This window comes from Cystoisospora suis (genome assembly GCF_002600585.1).
Source record: "Cystoisospora suis strain Wien I chromosome Unknown contig_460, whole genome shotgun sequence".
NCBI classification, from domain to species: Eukaryota; Apicomplexa; class Conoidasida; order Eucoccidiorida; family Sarcocystidae; genus Cystoisospora; species Cystoisospora suis.
The window spans coordinates 1-27,191 of record NW_027153261.1 but is presented as its reverse complement, the minus strand read 5'-3'; the positions used below and the strand labels follow the sequence as shown (position 1 = coordinate 27,191).

Below are 27,191 nucleotides of genomic sequence, written 5' to 3'. Positions count from 1 at the left end.
GTGACATAGCCAGGTAGATTGTCATTGCCTTCATCCAAACAGTCACCAGGGTGGGAAAACCTTCAGGATTCGCTTTCAGCGATGGAGAGGCGGACAAAAATTCTGAAGTGCAACAGTGGGGCTGTACCGTGGCTCTGTAATTTTCCCGTGGTCTCCGAACGACGGCCCCGGCGACAGCCAGCCCAGGAGGGTTTGCGCCTCATTCGACTATTTTGTGGAAAGAGATGAAGCCCCGCTAATCAGCCGAGTAAGGAAGTGCTTTAACAAGCAGGGCGAGAAAAAATATGCCGGCTGTGCTCGGTTGTCCGGGCACGGGAATCTTAACAAACGGGACGGGCCAGGACATGCAGCACTCGTTGTTCGAGCTTCCTGGTCAGATCGAGTGCGCCGTATTACCGATCAGAATTGAGGGGCGCCAGTCTGCCCTCGGGACCTCCCCCACGCTCGCCGTTCCCTGAGACAATACAGTGAGCAGATTCCTCAATGGCCCGGCACAATGTCCGTTGCACACGTCTTGAGACTATTAACCACAACTGACTACATGTGAGGGGCCTTTCCACTGCGAGGGAGGCGACCGCCCGCCAGTTCTGGTGTGACCATTCTGTTCACGTATGTACACCCTAAAAACGAAACTGCCTGGGAAGTACCCAACTGCGCAGATGTCGTGTCTCCTGCCACCTCTGTTCTAGCATGGTGTACGGAGAGCGAGAATGGTGCGCTACTGGCCAATGAGTTAGTCGATTAGTTGAAGAGAACGGGCCGGGGTGCGTACGGCAGTCGCGTGGGTCGCCTGTCAGTCAAGCTTGGTGACTCGGAAACGTCCTGCGCCAAGCGGTCACACAATCGCCGTGCGTTGTCTAACGTATGCAAGTAGACGGTGAGACCGCGAACTGTGAAGCTTTTGAGTAGAATCCCCGAATGGTTACGGTCGCTCATCTCAATACATGTGTGCGTCTGCGCCCCCATAAATACCTTTCAAACATCACTAAAAAACGCAACGCAGTGTTCACCTTGCTGAAGAAGAGTTCTCCTTTCTTTCTACGAGGCAATCGGATCCGCGCAACAGACAAATTTTCCTCAAGAGACTGGTTCTTTCGATTTCTCCGACTGCGGTGACACCGCCTTAACGTGTTTGGCTGTCTTCAGGCTCCGGACCATCGTCGCAGAAGTCGCACCTACGAGGGGGCGCCTCGGCAGATACCCCTATTCGCGGCAACAGGTGTGTGTGCGAGTGTTGAATTGTCTTCTCTGGAAAGAGGATCTTCAGTTGTGGAGCCTGCCTGCAATAAAGACGTACGGCGAGGGCGTGCTCACCAATCCGGTGCCCCATGTTACCAGAAAGATGTCTCGTCATCTGGTATCTCTCCGACAGCAAGAGTGAATCTTACGGCACAGTGGTGCGAACAGGTGCCATACGTGGGCATGTGGATACACGGGGGAAGAATGCGCAGGTAGCGACCTCTTGTTACTTGTCGCGGCCAAGGGTCAGAACACTGCTGTTCTCCAGACCCTGTATGCTCAGATACAAGTGACACTTCGGCTGCTTCTTACGTTTCTGAGGTTGCTATGGGTGAAGAAGCCGCGCTCGGAGGATGGCAAAGAGGAGCACCGTAACAGGTGTTCCCCCTTCAACATGTTCGTCCTGTAATTGAGTGGCACTAGATTAGAAAAGTGAAGCGGTCTCAGTGAGGAACGACTGTATAGTCTGGTCTAGCTCCCGAGCCGCAAACAAGCTAAGCGCGAGCGGACCCCGTGCCAAGATTACCGATCACGGTCAGACACGTTCGACAGCATTCACGCATCTGTACAGCCTAGAACCACGCCTGCCAAGTGGGCTTCATCATGGCCAGAAACTCCTTCTTTGTAGCAATGCTCAGAAGAATGATGACGTGATGATTGATGGACGGATCTTCCTGAAAAACAAAGAAAAGGCAACAAAGACAACTGGATGATGCTCCAACACTCGTCACTCCAAAGCGAGGGGCGTCCTCTCAGCGCTTTCAAGTGCAAAAAAATGTACACGATATGCCGGCGCGTTGAGTCATGCGACTCATTCGGAGCTTGACACATTGAGAAGTAAACGAGACAACTGACCCCACTCTACGACGGCGAGACAAAGCTCTCACGGGAAGGACTGCTCCAGCCATAGCGGCAGACACACCTAGGGAGAAACCGATTTCAAAAACAGATCTATTGGACCTATCTGTTACGCGATCGCTCTCACTTGCCAATACTCCGTCACGCCCCCATTCCCACATACTCCTGAAATAAAGTGATGTAAACATGCCAAAGCCGGTTACAGCCACATGGCGGCCTTCACATCGTGACTTTCTCTTGTACTTCGTGCCTTGCTAACTCTTCCGGAAAAACCCCTAGTAGTCCGGCGACGCTTGCTTGACCGTGTGGAATGAGAAACGCGGACACCATTTTTCTGCGGTGTATGGTCACGTTCCCAAGGTAGCCCTTTCGCCTATCACGAACTCTTCCCTGTCGTCCAAGTTGATTGCTGACTCACTGACAACAGCTGTCACAGGAAGCCGTACTTCAGTTCATGTCGGCGTCTTCACGAGCAAAGACTCTTTTATGGGCATTTTCAGCTAGACTCGTCGTCACTTCAAGTGTAGGAACTGAAAGTGATTACACCCGATTCCACGCTTGTTGTCGTATCCCGGCAGCACCCGCAAACGCGGAAACTTTTTCAGTTCCTTACCCGATCCGCCGCCGAAGACGCTGCGTCTCCGACAGCACCGACCTTGGCAGTCTCTGCAGCGGCAGCCGCGGCCCCCTCGATTCTTTCGACAGCATCAAGAATCCGACGGACATTAGCTTCAGTGATTTCCTTCAGTGCTTGCACTTGAGCAGGTGAAGACGCTCCAGCCTTTTTTGCTCCTTCAGTGGGAGTATTCGCGTTCTGCCGCCTCTGGCTGTGAAGCGCAGTGATATCATCTCGAATGAAGAGACACAGTGCGCTCGCCAAATGGTCCTGGTGTTTGCGCAAACAGCGGACCAGGGACAGCATCACTCCTGGCAGGACGCCAAGCCGCCCGAACGGCCCAACAAGAGACTCGATGTTTCGCGTAAGTCGGAAAGGAACGCGTTCCACGAAATCGAGGGAGAGAGTGGTGGCATTATAGGACGGTTTCAATTCCAGTTGCGAGAGCAACCCAGTCTCTGTACAAAGGAGGAGCTTGGACGGGTTGATGTCTGCCATTGAAAGGACATAGTTGAGGAGTCCGAGCATGCCTACGCTCTGGGTAAACCGCTTGCGAAAGACAAACAGTTCGTCTTTATTCTGCAGCAGCGCGTGGACGAAACTTCTCAGGACGTCTGAGCTCACTAATTCACAGAGATCATCGTACGCGTCTTGAGAGGCTTGCACCTGGCAGTTACGGAGTGTCTCGTGGTACCACGCTGTAATACGCCCGTTTTCCTTGTTTTCCTTCTCACTCTCGGCCTCTCCATCTGCATCTGCTCCGTCTCCAGATCCCCTGGTACTCTTTCCCTCCCCTCCATCTCCTTCTTGCTGCCGGGTTGTGACAGCAGCGTTTCCATTTCCACCACTCTCTGCATTCAGCGTTTGCCCCGAACTCTCTCCTTGTCTCCACCTTTCTTCTCCTCCTGTTTCGCTTTCTGTCTCTCCAGCGCCACCACCTTGTCCCGCTGCGTACATCGGACGCACACCCTCCCCACCGTCGGCATCCCGCGACTCACCCACTGGCAAATTCATGCCTTCGGCTTTTCTCTCCTCATGCCTTGCTCCACGAGAAAGAGCGGCTTGCCCTTCATTACTTCCTCCTCGTGTCGCTTGCTCTGCGGCAACGGGAGCTTCGTCATGATTCTCCGCCGGCCCGCTGCTTGACTGTGAAACTTGTGCACTTTCCTGCGGAAACAAGTACGGTTTCAGTATCTGGGGAAACGCCGTTACTCCTTTCCGATGGAGGTCCCTTGCCTTTTCCGTGAGCAATTTGTGAAGTCGCAGCCGGATGAGTTGCCGGTGAAGCAGAAGAGGCATGTCGACGTCCACAAGACAAGCGTCCGAACCAGATGCTGCAACTTCTTGAAGGATTTCATGAAGCGTCAGTAAAGTTGGAGAGTCTTCCATCAGCCGACAGCGGGGGTGCACAGGGACTTGCACATTGAGGGTGAACGCTAGACCCCTGCCACAGGTATCTTTGAATCTGGAAAAGAGAGTGGGTACGACAGACATAGGAGTGTACCGTTATTTTGTTTCTTCATCTCTTCCTCCCACAAAGATGCGAGCTTGAAGTTTCCCTTCAAACTCGCATCCTTGCATTATCCTTAGGGAGAAGAAAAAGAGAACTTGGTGTTGCACGCCAGCTCGTGAAGAGAGGAAGGCTTGTCTGTCAGGTGCATGCTTATTCTGTCCATATAAACTACTGCGCTACCGGCTGAAATAAAGAGCCAACCGCTCTCGCTACAAGCGTCCACCAGCTCCTGACAAGACCGGCAGCCACGAGTAAGCGAAGCCGATCTCACAGCAACCGAGTATGTAGAGGCAGGGTCACCCACGTACCCCCTTCTTTAACTACGCGCCGGTTTTCACTGGTTTCACATACTAGGGGCTCTCTGAAGTAACATATATACACGGACGTTAGAAACACAAAAGCACAGCGACCTGAGCCCTCGCCCGTGGACGCGCTCCGTGTCTTGCGCTTTGTACAAAAACAGTCTCAAGAGAGAAAACGCACGTTTTTCTTTAGCATTGAACCGCTTACATAGCCGCTGGAGCAAGTAGGATACCTACGTCTGTAAAAATACATGGACGAACAAGGCTGCATACAACGGGAGCATGCAGACTCACAAAGAAAGGCACACAAAAAGAGTCCTCTTTTTCTTCAGACGGCTTGATAGAAACAGCAAGCCGCGGCTTCGCCCGGAGCAAGCTCTCGGATCCTCTTTTCTCACTGATCCATTTAGACGTCCGCACGGGACCACGCACAGGTTCCAATATTCTCCTGAAGTTGTTCTGAACAGGAATGAATACGCGAAAATTTCTCGGAGCCACCTCCCAGAATACGCCTTTACAACACCATAGGGGGGATGGTACATCCTTCCACATAACCAACTTACTTGAAGAGGAAGTGATTGATGAGCATGAGGAGTTGTAGCATGCGCTGCTCGCTTCTTTGGTGCTGAGAGCTGTAGGGCTGAACAACGAAGTAGTACGTGTTTCCGTTGCTCCCCACAAAGCCTAACCGTTTGAGTGTGTAATGAGACCTGGTCGCGGTGGAAGTCTCACTTGAGAAACCCTCAATAAACACAGTCTGTGAAGACGCATGCAAGGAAACGGGTTGATAATGATGGTGGTAAGTTGAGAAGAAAGACGAAGTGGAAGAACGATCCTCATCTCCCCCCACACTTCCTGCAGCCGCTTTGGTTCTGCCATCTCCTCCTCCTCCTGTCGCGCCTCCTCCTCCCTTTCCCCCGCTGGAAGTTTCGCTGCTTGGCCCGCTGGAATCAGAGCTTCCTGCCTGCTGCTGGCTTTTGAAGCTGCTCTGAGATTGGCCGGAAAGAACTATAGTCGGTTCGCTAGATAATCCACCCCACAAGCCTCCATCACTTCCACCCAATACCCCCCCACCGCTGCCTCCGCCGAACGCCGCAGAGGCGCCGAGAGCCTTCCACAGCTGGCCTGGCACTTCAAGCCTAACGTTAACACGAAGGAAGAGGTCGCAAAGCGAATAAGAAACTTCTTCTAAAGGTGTTGCACCGGATCCTTGGAGTAACTGAGTCCGTCGCGTGAGCAAGTCCTTCCACTTCTTGAGCTTTACGATAACCTCCGACAAATCTAACGAAGATGAAGCGCTGTTCGAATCACATGCAAAGTCTCTTTCAAAATGCGGCCACAAAGCCTCCATGAGTCGACGAGCTGCTGTCTCGGTAGAGCTGCTGCCCGTGGGATTTCGAGAACCGCGGCTCCTGTTAGAAACTCTCAGGAACTCCGACGTACTGCTTGAGTTCTGCCCATATCTGGAGATCCAAAGACGACGGACAAGCACAGTCATGCCGGTGGAGCTACACGCTGGCACCTGACGGACAGGGCGCCTGCACTCACCGCCGACGATACGTCGCCGAGTACTTTCATCCTTCCACATTGTTTCCACAGCACAGAATAAACTCGTGATGCTCTCCCGGTTGTATAAACAATAAGAAGCAACACGGGCTTGTTGAGCATCTGTTTCCCACATCGAAATGGAGGACTGCATTCCCGCAACTAGGCACTGACACCAGGCAGCAGACCGTCCTCTGTCTTACGAGGCTTCGAAGCCAGTAGAGCTGAAGGGCGCGCGAACACGTTTCATTCTTGTCCGACTTGTATGGAAACAACAGAAGCGTAATAAACACTACCCGTCCCAACAGCCATTTCGCGGTGCACCACAAAATACTATTTCCAATGCTGGCAATCTTCTAACTCACTCACCTGGCTCGGTACCGCGCTAGGATGTTAACCCTGAGGAAGTGAGCGGCCACCGGGGGTAAGCGGGTATGCGCGTGCCCGATTTCGACACACTGCTGGAACAGTGTTCGAACGGCGCAGAGTACCTCGTCAATGGCTGATGGCTTTGCCTGGGTGACAAATTCTTCTGCAAGATGTTCTAGAGCAACGCATTGCGGCGTGAACGAGGTCCGAAAGAGAGACATAAGACGACTCAAGTACGCTAAAGGAGTTCCCTGACTAACAGTGCCTGTTGTAAACCCGGACGTCCCCGGTGCAGATGAAGACGGTGACGGTGGAGGCTGGACAGCATTAGAGGACGAGGTGGGAATGGAAGAGGCAGACGAACTCTGCTGCTGTGCTTGCAGTTCTCGTCTTTCCATGTACGCTGTCCGGATGTCGAAGTAAACAGCTTGGGGAAGCTGGAGCAGGAGTAGGTACAAGATGGCATTCATCTCTGGTGCTTCCTATTGACCGACAAGTACAAGACATCACAGAACTACTCCGAAATTTGACTGGCCGGCAGATCACTACGCCACTTAAAGAAAAGAAGGAGGGCGAAACCCATCACAACGGACCGCTGCAGCACGGAGGAAGACACAACTACCATACTACCCAAAAGACAAAACTTTTCGCAAAGTATGGTAGGAGGTGATGACGGACAACTCTCCCCCATACTGGAAATGTGGGAAGCTGCACAGGTTTAGAAGGGCGAAAAAGCGTTACACTCTCGCTCGCGACCGCGACGAATCCTTCCTGAGCACCTTGTCTCCCATTCCCGTTGTAACACCGAAGTACTGATCAAAAGCGTCCGCCCCTAGAACGAAAGATGCTGCATGCTTTCTCGCCGCTTCCTAGAAGTTTCCCTCCGACGACCCTCTGAGGTTGCTTTCTTTGTCCGTCCTCTAATCACAAGTTAGACAAGAAAGATGTGGTTCTATGGAGCCGTCAGCACTTGAGACATCGGACTGAACCCACGCTGCCCGCTGCTGGACAGAGTTGAGGCGATCCCTATTCTTACTTGGGGGTGTACGCCTCCGCGTTCACTCAGACGACTGTGAGCGTATCTACCTTGTGCCTTAGTACGTGAAAGATTTTGAGAGAAAACCCTGTAGTCTTCCCTCACCCTTCTCATACTTGCCCTTCCGCTCTTACCGGTCGATCCAGACCGCTGAGAAGCTGCGGCAGCCACGGTAAGAAACACCGGATTGGGCAATAAGGAGCAATTTGTCGGAATGCGCGAGCGAGTGGCCGGTCAGGCCCTCTGTCGTACGAGAGGAGCCACAGTACGCGTGAAAGGTACGGACGGCCTTTCCCAGGTCTGCACAGCATTGATCAGAATAGATGCGGACTTCAATGTCTTGAAAGCCGCACTCCTACGAAAATACACGTGCGCAGTTTTGCGGACCCTCAACACCCCATCTACAGACATTCACTCTCCCTTGTTGCACGCATGCACAGCCGTACAGCGACGTAAGGTCAGAGAATAGCAAGCTGCCATCTGCATGGCATGCTGAATTCAAACAGATAGGTTCCCATTCTGAGGCTTTGAAGTCTGATCTAGACTGAAAGCTATGCGGAAACACAGGCGGTCTCACAGAAAGAGAGACCCCTGGTGGGATAACTGAGGGAATACCTACGTATCAGTCCGGCAAATACAACACACCTACTGACCCAAACCTGCGGTGGTAAGAAAATACCGCTGGTAAGTTGAGCACCCTGCACTTCTGGCACCGCGACTGGAACATTCCTCCTGACGACAAGTCTGTTAGTTTCCCCCTCTTCCCCCCTCGTGCACCTTCTGTGAAATAGTAAATGCTCGTGCCTGGGAAATATCGACCAAAGAAAAGCCTGGTATGCTGTTTGTAGCTCGAAAACTGGGGACATTACCGGAGCTGCATGTTCATGAGATAACCGACTACTGCTGAAACCAAATGCTGGAGAAGTGGGTCGCTTTCTCGTTCGCGTTCGCCCTCAGTCCCTTCCTGCCCCTGCCGCTGTGGTGGCCGTTGATACAACGGACTTGGTGAATCAGGGGAAGCATCCTTGAGAAGAGAATATAGCTGGTCATTCATCTTAGCCCATGTTAACCATGCAGCTCCGTAGAGGGGCTGCACCGCTAAAACGCACTTCAGCAATGAGTCAGCACCTGAAAGAAGTCCTGCAAATACAGTTCAGAAAAAGAGTCAGAAACATAAGTCTTTCTACACTCCTGTCCATTTCGTTGTTGCCGTGAAATCATAAACAAGATTCGACCGGTGTGACCAGGGGGCGCAACCTTGTGTGATGCCTTTCCGTGCATCATAGCGTCGGTCGAGAGACTCAGCTTCGAACACAAGCTGAGCCCGGTAAAGAAACCACGAGGAAGATTAGTTTGATAGGTAGCCTGGTTAGGCAATGAAATTCAATTCTAATGCAGTCTCCCATCACTACAACGAAGACAAGTAGAACGGCAAGCGTTTATCAGTTACGCTTCCCCCGGGAGAACGAACGGAGCAATTCGAAGCTCGGTCCCAAGGTTGTCGATGTGCCGGGTCCCGTGCCGCTAAGGAGCTATGATCCGCATCAACGCGAAGTCACCGAAGGTCCACAGCATTGAAAGAAACCTAAAGCGAGTTGGTCGGTTAGCTATGGCGCTGAGGCACAACGTGTAAACAGGCTTGAAATGGCACGAAGCCCAGACTGCAAACAGGCAGACCAGCCTTTTCGCTCTATCAGTGTCACGTAAGACAGGTACGAAAGAAATGCAAGCGGCTATGTACTGGGTCATATCGAACTATATGGAAGTAAATATATCTGTTCTCTGTACGGGTACATGGACAGCAGTCTATGGAGACGCACGGTGCTGAAGATGCATTTGCTGCGTGTCCCTCCCTTCATTAACTGGTCAACACCAAGCATAAGCGGGTACCTTACCTTCACGCGTGATGCCATGAAAAGGACGGTATTCTTTCTGAGCGTACAAGCGAAACATCGTGATGGCTTTGAGACGCAGAAGCTGAAGCTTCTGTGCATCGAGTTGCTGTTGCTGCTGAGGGTCGGGGCACAGCATGAGAGGCGACGCAAAAGCGGAGGAGACAGCCGAAGGAGAGGGAAGGTCAAAGTCCAGCGAATTCAGTAGCTGGAGTCCTGTAGCATACTGCGCTGGATCATCGAGACATAACTTGGCCTTTTCCGTCTGGAGACGAAAAGAAAAAGACAGGGATTACCAAAGAATAGTTCAGTCGGCCGAGAACGGGCAACGACAATATTCCCCGACAGAAAAGACAATCTCCAGTCCGCTGCGACTGCGAATTGAGAAAGCATGGGTTTCGTACATAGTAACAGCAAGGCCAGAGAAGCCATCGCATTTTATGAACGAAGAAACTGGACATCCGCGGGCGGGGCACTAGCCGAGGAACGTCCTAACCAGGGACTCAGAGAAGAGAATGGGATAACGACAAACATCAAGGAAAAAACGATAGAAAAAAGACCTCTGTCGAAACGGCCGCGAAAATCACCACACACACAACAGGATAGAATCGAGGATGAAAGGATGGAAATGCTGCAAGAAAAAGCATCCGGTGGACTGGGGGTCAAAATTGCTGCATATAATATGCTTCAGACAGGACATCGTGACCGTTAATTCCATCCTTTTGAAACCAAAAGTGCTGTTAGTCGCAATCTTCGTGCTTACGTCTCTTCTTCTGAATGACGGGATATTGTACGCGGAGAATCTGGTGAAAACCTTCTTTCACCCCATGCGCGCAAACCTCCTCAACAAGGCCACAGAACTCTCATCTCAGCCATCCTAACCCGGTTGCTGTGTCACGGCCAAGGTATGCGCCCTAGAAGGGAGATGCCGTACTAACGCCAAAGACGAAGAGGTACGCTCAAATCAAATGGAGAAAAGGACCTAGTCTATTTCATCTACCGTCTATCTGCGCTGCCTCTCTTAAAAGGCGAGACACCTACCATAGCAATGAACAGCTCCGTGGCATAGGCTGGATTCTTCATAGCAGGGAGATTATCGAGCTTCATAAGAAGCGCCAAGGATACTTCACGCAGTCGGTTAGGGGACCGAGCAATCGAGACAAACTTGAGCATGGTCCAAGGCATATCCTGGACGTATGCGGGCCAGACAGCCTTCTGAGACGCTGTAAGGACCGGGGAGGCGCTGAGAGTGGTTTGCACGATGCTAAAGATGAAATTACGCCACACAAAAAGATCGTTCCAACACCCGATGTTATCCCAGGTATTGGGGAGTCGTTCCCTCCAGCTGTTCAAAGTCGTGCGGGCCATCGGATACTCGCCTGCAGAAAAAACACGAGAAAACGCGGAAACGCGTGCAGTCTCAAAAAAAGAAGAAAAGGTTACTGACAGGCGTGTACTAAACGTTGAGACGAAAAACACGGAGTCCTGCGCGTTTTTCGTCACATAGAGCAGAAGAAATTCTCGTGCGTACACACACGCACTAGACAAAGAAACAGGACATAAAAGAAGGGAGGGACAGTGGAATGGTGATGAAAAGGAAAAAGAAGTAAGCGGGGCGTTTATATCGGATACCTGGGACTACCATAGAAAGTGCACCGCCTCGAGATGTATTCACCAACACTCCGAGATCTGTTTCAGCTTGCTAGTTTTACACTGCTACGCGCGCGGACTTGCTCGCGGACCAAAATTTTAGTCGCTGACGTATCTGCTCTCTCTCTCTCCGTACTCAGATCACTTTTTAGCTGAGCAGTTTCGTTCTGCCTTGTTTAGAAACATATTAGGAACTCTACCAGATAGGACGCACGGCTCTCTACCTATAGTACACGGACTCCTGCGTGCTCACGTCCAGATAGCGGAGTGTTTGACTGTTTATTCGAGAACAAATTTTTTTTGCTGATGTAGCTCAATGGTAGAGCCACTGATGTATAATCAGAAGGTTATGTGTTGAAGGAAAACGTGACCGACAAAACTCCAGGTGAAAAAAAGCCTCTGTGAGCCGGAGCCTACCGCCTTTCTGAAGCTTGCGAGTGAGGTGTACAATAAGGTGGTAGCCTTCAAGGAGTTCAACGTACAGCTGAAACTGCACTAGCAACGCGACATGTGCATCTGTAAACTGAGAAGAGAACAGACGACGGAGAGCCGACCAGTGCAGGGGACCACGGATGTGGCTGGCGAGAGACTTGAAAGCGCTAGCAATTCACTTGGGAAATGGGTAATGAAGACACAGTACTCCCCCACGGTAAACAGCTTCTTCTCTCTTACACGAGCACATATGCAATAAGCAGACTGCACCCCCTGACACTAAGCAAAGTTTCAACATTCCAGCTTGAAGTGTCTCTACAGTGTCTCTACGCTTCGTTACCTATGTCCTTAGTGAGTTGCTACACTGAGGCAAAAACGCCAAACAGAATCTGATTCAAAGCCACCACTCCGAAAGACGTCACCTGGTTGCAGGGACAGGACGGGAAGTATAGAAGCGAGAGAACAGAGGCATGGGAAATGAAAGAGCTCCTCAACGTGAGATCGTCACAGCGAAAACAGGGTGCGCAATGTGCAAAACAAGTTTACACAGATACATGTACGCTGCTGAGGAAAACCAAGGAAAGAAACGACTATGCAGATCAAGACACGGTTACTACCAGAAAGATCGCAACTAATGAACATGCGCAGAGGCAAAAAGCGAAAAAAATCATCCACACGGTAGGTCGGGGGGTGCAGCGAAGAGGAAGCGATGAAGTTTCCCACGTTGTGGACACATAAACTAAGAATGTATGCGTTGAAAGCAAGCAGGCCTACAGGTGCGGCCAAGCTATAGATATATACATATCTACATATATATGGAACTCGTAGGGGGTTTTACAATGAGACAAGGGAGTTTCTCTTACAACAGACGGGAGCTGCCGCCACGAGGAGAGCAGAAGACGCTGGCCTTCGCAGCATCTTCTATCCATCTCCTGCAATTTCTCAGTCTGATTCCACTGGACCATATCCGGCTGACTTCGGGTGCTGCTGCTAGGATACACAACCTCATGAAGAGCCTGGTAAGCCTGAAATGACATGACACATTCCATTGTGCTCACTCCGTGTGCGTAGACTCATGGATTCATGGAAGGCAAGCCCACTGAGTTGGATCTATACACCCGTCACAGAGGCCCCTTACACAGCCGAGGAGCTTCCTTTGGAGAAACAATCACCATCTGAAACACCGGCAAAACGCCTTTAGCTGGACTTGCGCGCAGCAAGCAAATGCGTTCACACACTGCAACTACTTGAGTCGCGCGCGGCACCCATGGATTACTTTGTCAATGGCTCTAAACCCGCGTCCAACGAGAAGGACACCCTTGATCCCTTTAACTTTGTTTGTACAACTCCGTGTATCTCCAACTCGGTTCCATTCTAGAAAAGATTCTAGAATCTATTTTATGGTTAAAGCAGTAAAAATTAAATCAAAAAATAAAATTGCGAATGGATCAATGCAAATAAGACGTTCTTCTCCATCTCAGAGGATCGTGAAGGAGGTCACCTACGAAGAGAGCAACGGAGCCACCCCCTTCCCCAGTACTGCCTCGAAGACGCATACCCCGGAGGAAAAAAAATGTGATAATGTGGCGGCTGCCTGACTGACAGCGTCTGAATTTTGTAAGCGTTCTCGTAACTACTGGCACTAAGCGTACAAACGCAACAGGTCTTCTCTACTGGAATGAGTCATAGAGCGTTTTTTCTCAGCATTTGTGTGTTGTGAACAAAACAACCAAAAGAAACGACGACCTGGGGCTAAAGGCAGACTTGCCTGACACAGCTTTGTATAAGGCGAATGAATGCCGAACGTGTCAACGAGGTGATCCAGTAGATCCCAGTGCTGAAGCTTTGAGGCACAGTCGAGAGCTAAAGAAGTTTCAGGCCCGATGGCTTTAGCGAATTCGTTCAAAGAGTTCCACTGATTCAACTGCTTCGTTGTCGACAGCCAACATGCATGCCACCAGAAAACTTCCTCCTTCTGCTCTTCGTCTTTTATATCTGAATTCTGCGGAACACAGGAGACAAACAACACGGAAGATGTTTGAAAGAACCGCCCCTCACACGCTCCTAGGCGGCACGGAAGGAAGTAGTGATACGCCTTACGCAGTCGAGTACACATAATGCCACATGTATTCCGGTATATCACAAACGCTAGGCGTAAAGTACATACAGTCGATGTCTTCGAACAGAGGAGCACGAAAACGAATATTCGTGCCTTTGAGTACTGCGGCTGAATCACGCGTAAAATAACGCTATTCTGATGAGGGAGGAGTGCGCTCACAGATGCGCAGGGGCTCCGAGGAGAGGAGATGCAGAACACAAAGTTTCAGTAAGACCTGCATATATTTAGGACCCGCGGAGACACTGCTGAAAAGAAGCGTCAGCTCTACCAAGAGGTACCTTACCGGCGAAGCAACAGTCTTCATTGCGTCTACAATCTTGTTTTTTGCCTGATTATAGAACCCATGTTGCAGTAAAGCAAGAGCCGCGGTGCCTTCCACTGTCGCTAGTCGAGATGCTATCACCCCTGCTTCATAGTCCGGCTCCTCCAGCTGCCCATACAGCTCGCGCAGATACTGTGATGCACAGACAGATGGTAACAAGGAAATTCTGAGACCAACTACTGCAAAGAGATGCTGAGACTCCGGCTGCAAGGAGACGCAAGTGCCCACGTCAAAAGGCGAGGGAGGGAGAGCAACACCAAGTACGAAACTGCAGTTTCATTCCGAACTACACGTCTCACCTCATGCGTCCCTGACACTTGCCACGAGCTTACAGCTTCCACCGTCCAGCCTGACAGACACGTGGTGGAAGGTGCGGTACTTCTGTCATTTTCTGGCACCTCAGGCTAAAAGTACGGCCGTCTCCCTGACTACAGCTGTTTGGTAATATTCATACGGAAACAGCGAACTACATGCGCAGGTGTCAGTCACCCCTCACCACTGTAGCAAGCCAACCGCTGCTGTGCGTCAGGGACACCTGGTAAGCTGACGCCCAGCTTATCTGTTGGAAGGTCGCACCTGCTCCCTGGCCCAGCAACGCGCTGAGAAACGACAGTGAGAAGCAGAAGCTTTTACGAGAGGCCGCCGACGAACTCGGCAAAACAAGGCGTTATAGAAAGTGACGTGAAAGCTATAGTGAACACACACACAGGATCGCCTACGGGTAAGCAACATATGCAAGTCCGTTTATCTTCTCTACTCGCCGAGAGTGATATTCTCACCACCGCCGCTTGGCGGGCAACTGCACCACTGTTAAGCTGCCAATTTTCGTCGGCCTCATCATCATCAAAGTCGTCGACCACTTTATCCTGCTCTTCATCTTCCACGCTTTCATCTTCACCCCCTCCCCAGGTACTTTCCGTCGAAGACCCAGAAGTGGCCCAAGCAGCATTGTCCCCGCTAGTCTGCTGGTGGTGGTGCTTCTCAGCCCCTTGCGCATCTACCGTCTTCTGTGACCTGAAGAAGAGAGGACGAGGAGAAACAAGAAGCTCGAATTTGCACACACACACCACGGCGTCGTGAGCAGGTGGATGGTATCAGAAAGACATGCAGACGAAAGCGAACCTGACAGCGCCCCACGAGGAAGCGGACAGGTTACGACATCTCACCCCTCCTGCTTCAGTCAACAATCTACATACACATAAACACGGACACAGCTGAAACTACGCCTCCCCCTCTCTCCCCCTAGCAACGGAGTTTCCTTCTCGACTCCGGAGCACTCAACATGTTCCTGAACAGGGCCTACCTCAACTGCAAGCGCGTTCAACTGTACAATACTCCTGTTTGCAGGTTACCGCACTAACTTCTGTGCTGAAGCTTTGAAGAATCTACGATACTCGTTTGTGTACTCCAGTACTGTTTCCAAGAAGTCGGATGTCACTTACATTCTTTCTCCTTCCTTTCCTGCCTCCTGGGTCGGTCCACTTTCCCCTCTTCGTAGCGTATCCGATATAGCAGACTTCCCGGTCTTCCGCCCCGACGGCGTCGTCTCCTTATCTCCCGAGACGCGGGGCGCAACTTTCTCGGCAAAAGCAGAGAGGTACGCGTGCTCAAGAAGGAGCAGAGCCTCGTGCCTACAGTTGTACGTCTTGGACAGGTAACAAAGCAAGTCGGCCGGAAGCGCAGGCATCGGTGAGCACTTGAGCAATGCAGCCAGTAAAGGCTGAACAACCGCCGCTCCTCCTGCTCCCCCACCACCACACGCCGACGAACCCGCGTGTACGGACAGCAAGTGGTGATGCTGCTGGACTTGTTGAGCGGGAGGGAGGGAGACAAGAAAGGGAATTTCGAGATGGGCTGGGTTTGCTAAGAAGACTGTCAAGGCTTTCGTAAGTGCCCGGCGGAGTGTTGGTCCTGCGCTGGACCAGAGGGCAGGCAGTACGGACCCACAAAGACTCGTGCTCACTCGGGGCGCAAGGAACGCGAGGTCTAGAAGAGCGAAACAGAGAGAAAACGAGGAAGAAGAAGCAGAGAGAAGAGGGGAGTAAAAGAGGGACGAAGAGCTGAAGAAAAGTTTCCCCCCCTTCTCTTCGTGCAGTTCCCGATGCTGTCTTGCTGGGTCCAAGTGAGTCGAAGATACGCGAGAGACGAGAAGATTAGCCGAGAGGACCATGAAGCGTGCATGAAGACGAACTGCAGCGTCGAAATCGCGCTTCCATGAAAAAAACGCAGACGACTGATTCGATAAATCGAGAAGAAGTGCTCGGGGTAAGGGAAGCTCTCCCCCTTTAGTATCGAGACTTCTGTGGCCTTCTATCCGATTCGGCTGCCCTTGTGTTCCTGCTTTGTTGTCCTTCTTCGCCACTCCATCATTTGGTCCTTCGTCCTGTTGCATGCCTACAGGGGTTTGCGACGTCATCGTCACTCCTACTCTTTTCTCAGTTCCGCTTCTATTCAACAGAACCTCTCCTTCCTGAACTTCACGGCCAGTCTGAGATATAGAATGTACCTGCTTCTCGTCTTCTGTCTTCCTTCGCTCGTATCCTGGGAGATGGAAAGGAAGCCAGGGTAAGGGAATATTATCCGGGCTGCATATGTGTGCATACATCTGTGCGGCTGCTCGAATGTAAGGCGAGAGCAGCCGTCCCCTAGAGGCCACGACCGCAGACGCACGGTCCAGAGAAAAGACCGAATAAGAATTCCATTCTGCCGCAGCATCTAACCACGGAACTGTACCAGCTGAGGAAGTACACTTGGAGAAGGAGCTACTTGTCCGGGAGGAAACGGCTGTCGACTTCGGACAAAACGAAGACAGAGAATCAGCCGGTGTCCGTGAATTTGAAAAAGGGAGTGACGGCAGAAGAGGAGGAAACCGTGGCGTGTCAGAGTCACAGAAGAACTCCCGGTGCTGTGTACGTACACCGAAGACATGACACAGAGACGCAGCATTTGCTACACGAGAAACGTAAGAAACGACTAGTCGTGGGTATCTATGCGAGCCAAGCTTGCGTTCCTACTCGGTCATGTAGGAAACTTCACTTCCCTTGTGGTAGAAAGCACCGGGACATACAGATAACTTACAATCAGACAGCCCCAAGTAGCGATCTTGTTTGCCTCCGAAAAAGAACTTAGCCACGACAGCCAGTGGTCTTAGTCGGAGGTCCTTCCCCCCTTGACCTCTCTTCTCCTGGCGCTCAAGCTGCCGTCTTTATTCTCTCGCTAGAGCTAGTCTGAAGCCCCAGAATGTCAACCCCGGGATGCCGCTACCGATGCCAGCTAACACCAAAACAAATTTACACAATTACACATATATGAATATACGTAGAAGGACAGGTATTTTTCCACGTATACAGCTATACGCGAGCTAAACTTCCCCGGACATAGAGACTGATCCTTAGAGCACACGCGGCTGGAGTGGCAACGGGTGACACCACGTCAGCATGACAGGCAGCAAGACCTGGTAGAGTGATGCACCCTGTAAAAGACTGAGCCCTTCGGTACAGCTCCGAGCTGTGTGAACGACCCGGCGCACACGGGCTGACACGTGTTGAACGCGTTCCCAGCAGATACTCAAAATCACTTCATAAGCTGGGGGGAATACCGGATGTGTGAATACATTCATGCTTCTGTCAGCTAGGCTCTTTGGCTATGTTTCTGAATGCGGAAACCACCCTACGTGCGCGGGCACTGATGTAAACAACGTGGTGAGGTGCAATGCTTGAACCCTTCGAGAGAGGCGCTGGCGTTTGTAGTTACATTCACGGAGACACAGGGATCTGTCTATCTATCTACTATCTGTCTATCCGGAGTCAGATTCGTGCACGTATCGACCAACCCGCATCCGGAAGTTCACCTGAAGTCCCTGAGAAGCCATGAGTACAAGCGTGATGATCGTCTGAAGCACACCCGGCCGGCCTCCGACAACTTTCCACGCGTCGCCCAACTGAAGAAGAACAAGAAGTCTTTCTGTCGCTTTATCCAAGCTTGCCTCACTGTCATCTTCCCCCCACAGATGTCCTTCCCTCCTGCTTATACAGTGGGGACAGCTTTCCTGTAAAGGAGTGGAATCAGAGGCCCTCGGCGAGCAAAAAGGCGGCAGGCGAGCATGGAGGAAGTCAAGCGCTGTTTGGCGTATGGCTGGCACAAGAGACTGAGATGCAAGAAGGAGGCACCGCAAGAGGGGAAGAGAAAGAAAAATATCTTGTAGCTTTTCCGCTGTGAGAGAAGCCGTGCACGAAGGACAGAATTGCTCCCGTCTCTCTTCTACGCTTCCCTCTAGCTTGTTCCTCTCCTGATTCATTTTCCCCAAAGCCGTTCCTCCGTCTTCTACTGTGCGAGAAGAGGCCTCAGAATCCCCCGAAGATTCTCTCCTTTCTTTCTCTTGGGTAATCAAAGATAAGGACGATTGTCTTCGTTCGCTACCACGGCTTTCTGGAGACACAGGAGCTAAGGACAAAGTCTCTCTGACAGCGGCGGAAATGGCTGCATGAACAGCATGGAAATCCCGCGCGACTGGGGCGTCGAAGCATGCTAATCGGAAGGTTAAGGCATGAAGAAGGATGTGAGTCTCGATCACCGCATGGGCATCTGCGAGGGGGGCTAAAGCAGCCAGAATGTCCTGGAGCTCTGCAATCGAGTATGGACCTGAATTCTTCAGAACATCTCCTGTACAAACCCCACATTCGCCTTCCCAGAAAGAACAAACAGGCTCTGTTTCCTCTACTTTAGTGCTCCCTCCCCCCTCTTGGCCTGCTGCTGACCGCGACTGAGCCTCATTTTTCACGACACCCACGCCTGTGTGCATGTCTTGGAGCCCCTGGTTTGACGAAAGATCCGTAGCAGGCGATCCCGATGAGATCTTGGGAGTTGGCTGACAAGTCTGCGGTGAAGACGCAGCCCCACTAACCACACCTTCTGCTGAACTACCACTGCAGCTTGCTTCATGCTGGGGATCTGACGTTGCCTCTTCTTGCTTAAGGACAGAAGAAGTCTTTGGCAAGCTAGGGCCGATGCGCTCCTCATTTCCTCGCGTGAGACAGCGAGACGGAGGACACTTCGAGAGAGCTATTACAATTTCACGCAGCGTCGGCAATTTCTGGAGGGGGCCTTGGAGAGTGCGCCGTCTTCTTCGGTTCCGCATCAGCTGCATATCTGCCTCCATGAGGAAACTCCACAGCGTACATTCTGGAGTCATGTCTTGATCTACATACGAGGCGTACGAGTCCAAATCCTCTTGCAGCCGTTTCGCGTGCATCACCTCGGCTTCGGGCCAGTCTGACAGAGCAAGCGAGCACGTAGGGCAAGAAGGACATGAAACAGAGCCATCTTCTGGAGGCGGGGAGCTCACTGAGGGGGAAGCTGTCTCCCTGTTACGGGTGCTCCGTGTAGCCCCAGATGCGAGATCCTGGGGATCACTGCTATCTCTTTTTTCACAAGGCAATTTTCTCTTTCTCCCGTAGGGACGAGAATCGTCTGAACCGGTCACTTCTTTCTGCTCGTCACTCCTTAGTCGCCTCCTTCTCATGCCCCTTCTGCGAAGGCCTTGTTGTTCACCTTGGACAAGAACCGCTTCACCAAGGTGCAGGCAGCGAACAGCAGCAGCGGACGCCCGGCTACTCAAACAACAGCACCGACAGGCTCCTGTACGTTGACCTCCTTGCTGTTGCTTCCCTCGTGTATGGCAATGCTCACAAGCTACTACAGGTAAATGATCTCTCTTGGTCTGGTTGTCGCAATAGCCCAGCCTGCCTTCGTACGCGTACTCCGAGTTAGGTGGCCTGAGAGCATCTGAACTTTTTCTAGTCTTGACCCCCCAACGCTCCGTTCCGTCTGCTCGGGCATCTTCCCGTCCTCGACTTCTCCAGCCCTGTACAACGTCCACGATCGAGACCGCAGGGTGTATCATGACTCTAGCAAGCGCCATCAAAGTAGGAAGCACAAAGAGTGAAGTGGCGCCGAGAATTTCTTTGCCTCCCATAAAGTCCTCGTAGTGAAGCTCTTTCCCTCGTTCTCTGTGGCGTGATAGTCTCTTGTCCGTCTCGTGGTGTTGTCTCTTCGACGGGGTTGACTGCCCTACTCCCCAGCCTCCCTTGCCCGCAGCAGTATAGAAGACCTGTTTGAGCAAATGTCCAAGCTCGTTCCGCGTCTTGAGAAGAGACGGAGAAGAAGTGGCGAGACTCAGGAGCAACGAATAGCTTTGCTGGAGCCGAGGCAAGTTCTCATCTGATACTGCTGCATGCGGCGACTGAGTTACAAACCCACCCCCTTGGATGCAAGAACCGCTCATGGAGGAGGAAACTTCCGAGGCTGGCAGCACAGCAGAACGGCAACCGGAAGTCCCTACGGGGGGAGACGACGAAATAACACTTGCTCCACCTGTTGCATGAGAACTGGGGTTGCTCGCCTGAGACCGGGAGAGACTAGCACCTCGGGCATCTGCGCGGGCCCTGTGCCGGTTGTAGTCTTTGACAGCTATAAGGAGTTGTTGGAGAGCTTGCAGGCCAGGCTGAAGAAGGAATGAGAGTAAGCACAAGGCTTTGCCGGAATGAACTACAGCTAACGAAGCAATCGCGCCTGTTAAGTGAACGGCGACCGGAAACGAGACAGGTATCCGACGAGGAGACTCGGAGGGAAGTGGAGAGGAGTGCGGGTAAGCTGATGAAGCGTGACTTTTGGTGTCAGCCCGATCTGCGGCGCACACATAGAAGGCTGTGGAAGCAATAGAATAACCTGAAGCAGACCTTGAAGAGTGATGCCCATCAGATCCTCCGAAACAGTGAAAGCCAGCAAGAATCAAACTCAGTAGGCGGTAGTAAAAGTAGTCAACAGGCGAGCTTGTAGACGAGGCTTGTTGCCCGCTCGACAGCTGTGCTGAAGAAGCGTGAGGTGACTGCCCTTGTCCCGAAGATGAAGAGCCAGTTCCCACTGAGGCCGAGTGTTTAGGTGCGTCCTCAGCCTGATCTCTGGAAAACATGGGCGGTGGCAAAGTAACCGGAAGACTCCACCAAGGGGACGGGCAAGGGTCTGCGAAGCTGATCGGGGGAGGAAGCCGTGAAAATCCACGGGAAACAGCCCAACGAGCGAAGGCTGCCGGACCTGAAAGGTGTAACGAACGAGAACGACTCAATAAGACGATAAAGTACCGAGCTAACGGTACTTAACCCGCTGTGAACGCTGGCATAACCAGCCAACACCACAGATAACTATCGGTGAAGGATACTTCATCGCTTCAGCGCCGAGCAGAGAAAGAGATCCTAGTTCAATGTGAATGTATACTTGAGGTTTGAGTATTCCATATTTCACTACGAGTCTTTCAACAAGAATACGACATATCAGCTGCTGTCTGTGCTGCAGCTAAGAAACTTGCCTTGACCCTGGTGTGAGTTTCAGAGGAAAACGGGAGTTTACCTTCTCGCGCGGCTGTTAAAAGTTCGGCAGGTGGAGGATGCAGAAGAACCAGCTTCGCTACGAGCGCCTGAAGAGATAGTGACACTCGCGCGTCCATGCAGCTACCAGCAGCCAGAACGATGAGCTCCACTAGCTGCGGAAGAGAAGCTAACCAAGGACAGTTTTTCTTCGTCTTCCCGTGTGTATCGCGCTGCTCTTTCTCGTCTGTCTTGAACCCGCGGGTTTGATCTCCTTCTCGGACTCCGTTTGCGTCCGCAGAACCGGAGTCTGTCACTCCTTCCTCTTCTGGCATGCCCCCTGCCTCCTCACACGCCATGGCACGGCTGGCTGAGGCACGAGCGCTTCCACCGATTTCCGCCTTCTTCCTTGTGGATTCTTCTCTGAAGTCAGCGCATGTCTCACATGGACAAGCTGCCCCCTGCTGTTGAACCAAGACGTGTAGTAACACGAGAACGAGAAGAAGAAGCCGCGAGAAGGCGACTGCGCCTCCACTGGTCGCTGCGGTAGCATGGGATTGCGTCGGAGAAGTAGCATTATATGAGAGCCAGAATGACACCCCGCACGCATGAGCGGCTTGATAACAGAGGCGCTCCACGAGTGCTAATGGCACTTGTACGGGATGCCTTAATTGGAGAAGCAAGCCAAGTAATTTCAAGGCCCGTGTCGCGCGAGCGGGAGTGTACACACCTCCGGACAGATAGTAGGGAAGAGGGGTGAGACACCGAACTAGCTGCAGCGCTATTTGATTCACTTCAGCTGTAGACAGCCTTGCACAGACACCAGCCAAACGCTCCGGAGCCTGATTGAGAAGGGCGTCGGAGACTGACGGAACAGTATACCGGGGGGCGGAATCAGCGGCTGACAAGCTAGAAACGTCATTGTCGACAGGCGTTCTAGGAGATGCCCCTTTCTTGTCTGAAGCTGAGGCTTCGACTTCTCCCGAGGCCGGCTCCTCCTTTCTCATACAAATAAACTTTCTCAGCCTATCAAATGAAGGGTCAAGACGGCGGTACGAATGGACGACCTTTCCTTCTATTGTACGCACAAGCAACGCTAATCTCGACATGCGCTCCTTATCAGTTGCTTCTTCCTCTCCGATCAGCGTTCCTAAGTTCCCCCTCCTCCGGACTGCGGATTCATCTACCTCCCCTTCGCACTCCTCATTCCATTCTCGCTCCAGTCTGGCTGCCTCTCGTCCTTCACCCCTCTTGCCATCTCCTGCGCGGTGACGCTTCGGAAGAGACCCACTCTCCCCTTCTCTCTCACGTTGTACTTGGTCCCCTGATTCTCCACCTGCCTCCAGACCACCACTAGAGCTGCACTTGCCGATGAGAGGCATTCCTGCCGACGACACACGAGAGAGAAGAAGAAGACGAAGGAGTGTCGAGCGAAGCTCCCAACCCAGGATAACGCCAATGATTCGCAGAACATGGACCCGCTGGTCTGAGGCCGCTGCTACAGCTAACGCCGCATTCGCGCTGGATGACGATGGACTGGAAGACGAGGGCGGGCTCTGAGAATGAAAGAGGTGCTGGCTGATGCTGAGGAGATGCGGGATAAGGATCTGACGATAAGGAAAGAACAATGCTTCACACGAGTAGATACACTGGAGAGGCTGCACCAAGAAAAAAGGCACCGCCGACCTCATCTCTTGCAGCCCGCGTATCAGCGCCCGGAGCCAAGGAGGCTGAGGAGTAGACGAAGTGGTGGCGAGACTCGTAGAGTTAGGTGTGGTCGGTGCAGAGTCAACAACAGACATGCTGAGCGGCTTTAAATGGTTCTCTGTCCCCTGTCCTTTGGGCATGAACGATGATAAGACGCCGAGAAGGGCGTCATGGACCAGAGCCGGAACGGGAGAAGGGCAAGCACGAAGAAGAGAGGAGAACAGGTGAAGATTGAGACGGGGAGTAGGAGCGTACGTACACCCGAAACAAGAAAGCACATACAGTGCAACATGCTGCAAGCCGACGCTGCTGGTACTTCCTTTACCAAAGCCTCCCGGCTCTTGTCCCGCAAAAAAGAACTGTGGAGTTTTCTGCGGTGGCTGCTGAAGATCCCAACAGAACTTGAGTAGGATTCCTCTCACACGCGCCCTATCTTGTTCTCCTGTGTCACCTTTCTTCGCCAAATCACTGTCACCCCCACCACGCGAGGGAACGGCACCGCACGAATCCGTGAAAGGAAGAGCCAGAGCGATGATGCGTAAGACTTGTATGGCAACTGCCTCATCGAGACTGCAGAAGAGAACTGGCTCTTTTGAAGACGGACTTTCACCGGTACCACCATTGTTCCTGTGTCCCCTTTCCGCTCTCACGTCAAAAGGAAACATAGAAGGCTCTCCGTCTACCTCATAGTTGGCTCCAACAACACGCGCCAAGACAGCAAGAAGCTTGCTGATCTCTCCAAGCGAGAGAGATCCCGATCCTTTATCGCCCGAAAAGGAAATTGCCGTACTGCCTGAGGCACGCGCCGGCAAATGCCCAGAGATATGTCCCGGTCCGGGATGCACGCAATCTTCCAGCCCGGCAACGGCCAAACTTGGAGAAATACTATTACCTCCGGCGGTCACGCTAGGCAACTTACACAACGCAGACAGGCTGCGCGTGTTTGGAAGAAGCTCACCGAGTATCGGGACAGCTAAGAACTGCAACTGAAGAGCCAGAAAACGTGGGTGGTATACTTCCTCTCTCTGTCTCTTTTTTGCCACCTGCTCCCTTAGTGCAGTCTCCCCCGCTTCGGCAAATGCGTTTGTCACTCCTACATGGCGGTCCTCGCTTTCAAGTGTATTCCCAGCTCCTCGTTTCTTCCTGTCATCCAGGAAAGACAAAAACTCGCAACTGTCCCCCCCGAATTCGGGCCCCACATGAAAGGCTGCTGTGTCCAGAGAAGGGAAGTCGAAGTCCTCGACGTCCTCTTGTCCCGCGAGTGGTGAACTGACAGCTTCTCCCGCCGTATGGTCGCGTCTCCTCTCACACGCGGCCACGAGGAGGCGTTTCAGAACAAAGGCAAGAATAACCTTCTTCTCTTCACTAGAGAGCGCCGGGACTGCAACCTCCGGTATAAAGGCTCGCAGAGCCGCCACGGGTTGGACGGTGCCTCCTTCAGCGTCAAGCGCTAGACACCCCAGAAGTGCGAAGAGAACACGAGCACGGATTTGCTTTGCTTTCGCCTTCGCCTTGGAGAGAAGGGTAATGTATGTGGTCGCGGGGAGTATCTGGTGATGAATGTGCTCATTAGAGATAGCCATTTGTTCCAGACGACAAGACTCGCGACCACCGACTGGCCTCGGTGACGAGTGCCTAGCCCCCATCTCCCCGTTACATTCTGAAGCAGGGGGAAGCCAGACGTCTTCGTCGGACTGTTCCCTCTCTTCCTCCACCGGAGAAACAGGTAGCACGCGACAGTCCAGCTCAAGTTCCGGCGACGCATGACCCTTCACGCTCCGGTTGAACCTTGATACTTTACGAGAGAGAAGAAGAGCAAGAAGAGAGGGATCAACGGTTCCTTGAAGCGACGAGAAAGTAACGAAGTGGAAGAAGGTGACCAGCAGCTGTACGGCCTGAAAAAACTCTACACTATCCACCAAGCCCTCGTATATATGTCGCCTGATACCCCTCGAGGACTGTGGCTGGGAAGAAAAAGAACTACCAGAAGCATCAACGCTTTCGCTCACCCCACTGCTGCCACAAAACAATCCCGATGAACCCCATCCTATTTCTTTTCTTCGTGCTCCGCTGAGTCCGGGCCTCAGAAGCACCTGCACCACAGATTCGACTAGACTGCACACGACTTCGATGAGGGGAGGAGGAGAGTCAGAGGAGTTGCCGGCGAACGCACTTGTCAAGAAATCACTGAAAAGGAAGTCGGGATGGTGCTGCCTCAGGGCAAACAATAGACGGACTACTCCGCGAACGCCGGCCAGCCATCCCCTTGATGACGACGATGGACCCGCGACGGGAGTACACGAGGGAAGCGCAGGAGCTGCCGGAGCAGATTGCACACTCGGCGGGCCCTCTTCGGGGACCTTTCTAGGGCCGGGAAGGAGAAAAGGCGCAATGGGTCTCCTCGCTAGGAGACAACACACCTGAAGCCTGAACAGAAAATTCAGTAATAGTTGCACCCCCCAGCACCCACCCGACAAGCGACTTCACCCAACTTACTCTCAGATGCGCCTGCGCCTGAAAAGACTTTCCGGTTTCTCTCTTCTACTCCAGTCATCTCTACAGTAAAGCTTCTCGCGAGAACTCACACACGATGGCAATCCGAAGCAGCGACGGTGACGACCGGTAGCAAACAGGAGCAGATACCTGGTGCGTCTTGTTCTGAATTCTTCAGCCGGACATCCGCAAAAAGGCATTGCTAGGCAACACAGGGTTTCAGTCGCTCGCTTTCGAAGCGTAGAGTGACACTTTGTTGACAGTTCTACGCTGAACACCGTCGCTTGTCTTGCAACGCAGGAACTTACTCTCCCAGTGATCCGACAAGCACAGCTGACTGTATAGAATCCTCTGAATAGAGACTACATACCTGAGATCTCTTGTATGCTGAAGTTGCATGAGGTGCTGTAAAGTCAGTATGTAAGCATCTTCGACCTGCTTTGGAGATGATGCGTTTGCCTGATTTACTTCCCCTAGTAGAGGTTGTAGCAGCACCTGCGCGGATTCCTGTGAAAACCTTGTGAAAAGGAATCCTAACGATATGCGGTATGGACACGAGAGAAGAGGAGGGGCTAGCATATGCGTAACTTCTTCCCCTCCTGTTCCGCTGCTTGTTACACACCAGGAACCGTCTTTCGTTTCTGTCTTTTGTTGAGATGATATGGGTGAGGAATCAAGGGCATTCCGAAGCTCACGCGCTTCTTGACCAACCGCCGCTGCGGAAGCCTGACCGTGGTTAGAAGAAAACGGGTCAAGTGAAGTGTACACAAGGACCGTGCGTAGAAAACTTCGACTGCAGGTGGGGAAGAACGAGAAGAGACTGATTAAAGCTGCTGTTATCCGCGTCGCCTCTACTTTGGTTGTGCCGCAGAGCTACGAGCAAACGACCCGCAAAACGCATCCCCATACACGTCGACAAAGGAAAGAGTGATTAACCAGTGAACAAAGACGCGCGTTCGCCCGTCGAAGGATCATCCAGTCACCGCGGCAAAGAGCTTGCACTTTTGTATCCTCATGCCACCCCTAGCAATATCCAGGCAATCAATTCTCTCTGCCCTCTAAACGAAGTACCTAGGTGCCTCAGTCCCTGATCATTCCGACATTTCAAGAAGGTGTGCATAACGGTACACCTGCCTCCAGCGAAAGAAGCAACTTCGCGTCCAAACGATGGAACTCACACCACCACGAGAACTGCACTGCTGATTGCAGCCCTTCGTGCAGTGCTTTCTCAGCAGATTTGGCCGAACAAACGCTGACACAGCTAATCTGCTATCAATGTTGTAGACCGTCGAAAGAAGCCTGGCACAGTGGCAGCTAACAAAGGAACCGTGACATCTTCAGCTCATCGGCGTTCTCACTGAAAGCAGAGAACCTATCCCATGACAGCCACTCAAGTAACGCATGCGGCACACATGGGAAGCGCTAGTGCTCTCCTCCTGAGTGGCTCCAGAAGGAATAGATCTATGCTCATGATTACCAGATAGCTACCTTCACTACAACGAGAGCACACCTGAAATTCACGGCGGTCTGCTATAGGCAAAAACCAACGAGTACAGATAGCATACGGCGGATGCGATACAAACGGAGGCTTCTATGACATTAAGCCGACTCCGGGCGCCTAGACGTACCCTAAAGTACTCAACAGCAGCATTTTCTCCTTGAGCGCGACCTCCTCTTACTGTTCCTCCGCCACCCCCACCACCCCCTCCTCCCGCAGTAGCCGTGCCCTCGGCTCTC

The 27,191-nt window shown here is 52.3% G+C and overlaps 1 protein-coding gene across 1 annotated transcript; it reads right to left on the bottom strand.

Moving 5' to 3' along the window:
• Nucleotides 1-1,654: 1,654 nt before the first annotated feature.
• On the bottom strand, nucleotides 1,655-27,160 carry CSUI_001160 (non-specific serine threonine protein; the record flags this gene model as incomplete). Its single annotated transcript, XM_068061366.1, has 18 exons — nucleotides 1,655-1,913; nucleotides 2,711-4,178; nucleotides 5,092-5,991; nucleotides 6,443-6,924; nucleotides 7,613-7,778; nucleotides 8,348-8,618; nucleotides 9,374-9,635; nucleotides 10,412-10,749; nucleotides 11,438-11,543; nucleotides 12,316-12,477; nucleotides 13,228-13,454; nucleotides 13,855-14,025; nucleotides 14,673-14,907; nucleotides 15,336-16,798; nucleotides 17,744-20,985; nucleotides 21,298-25,388; nucleotides 25,825-26,327; nucleotides 27,083-27,160. Coding segments are annotated over 10 exons (10,200 nt in total), but the record flags the coding sequence as incomplete, so codon positions are not given.
• Between the last annotated feature and the right edge of the window lie 31 nt (nucleotides 27,161-27,191).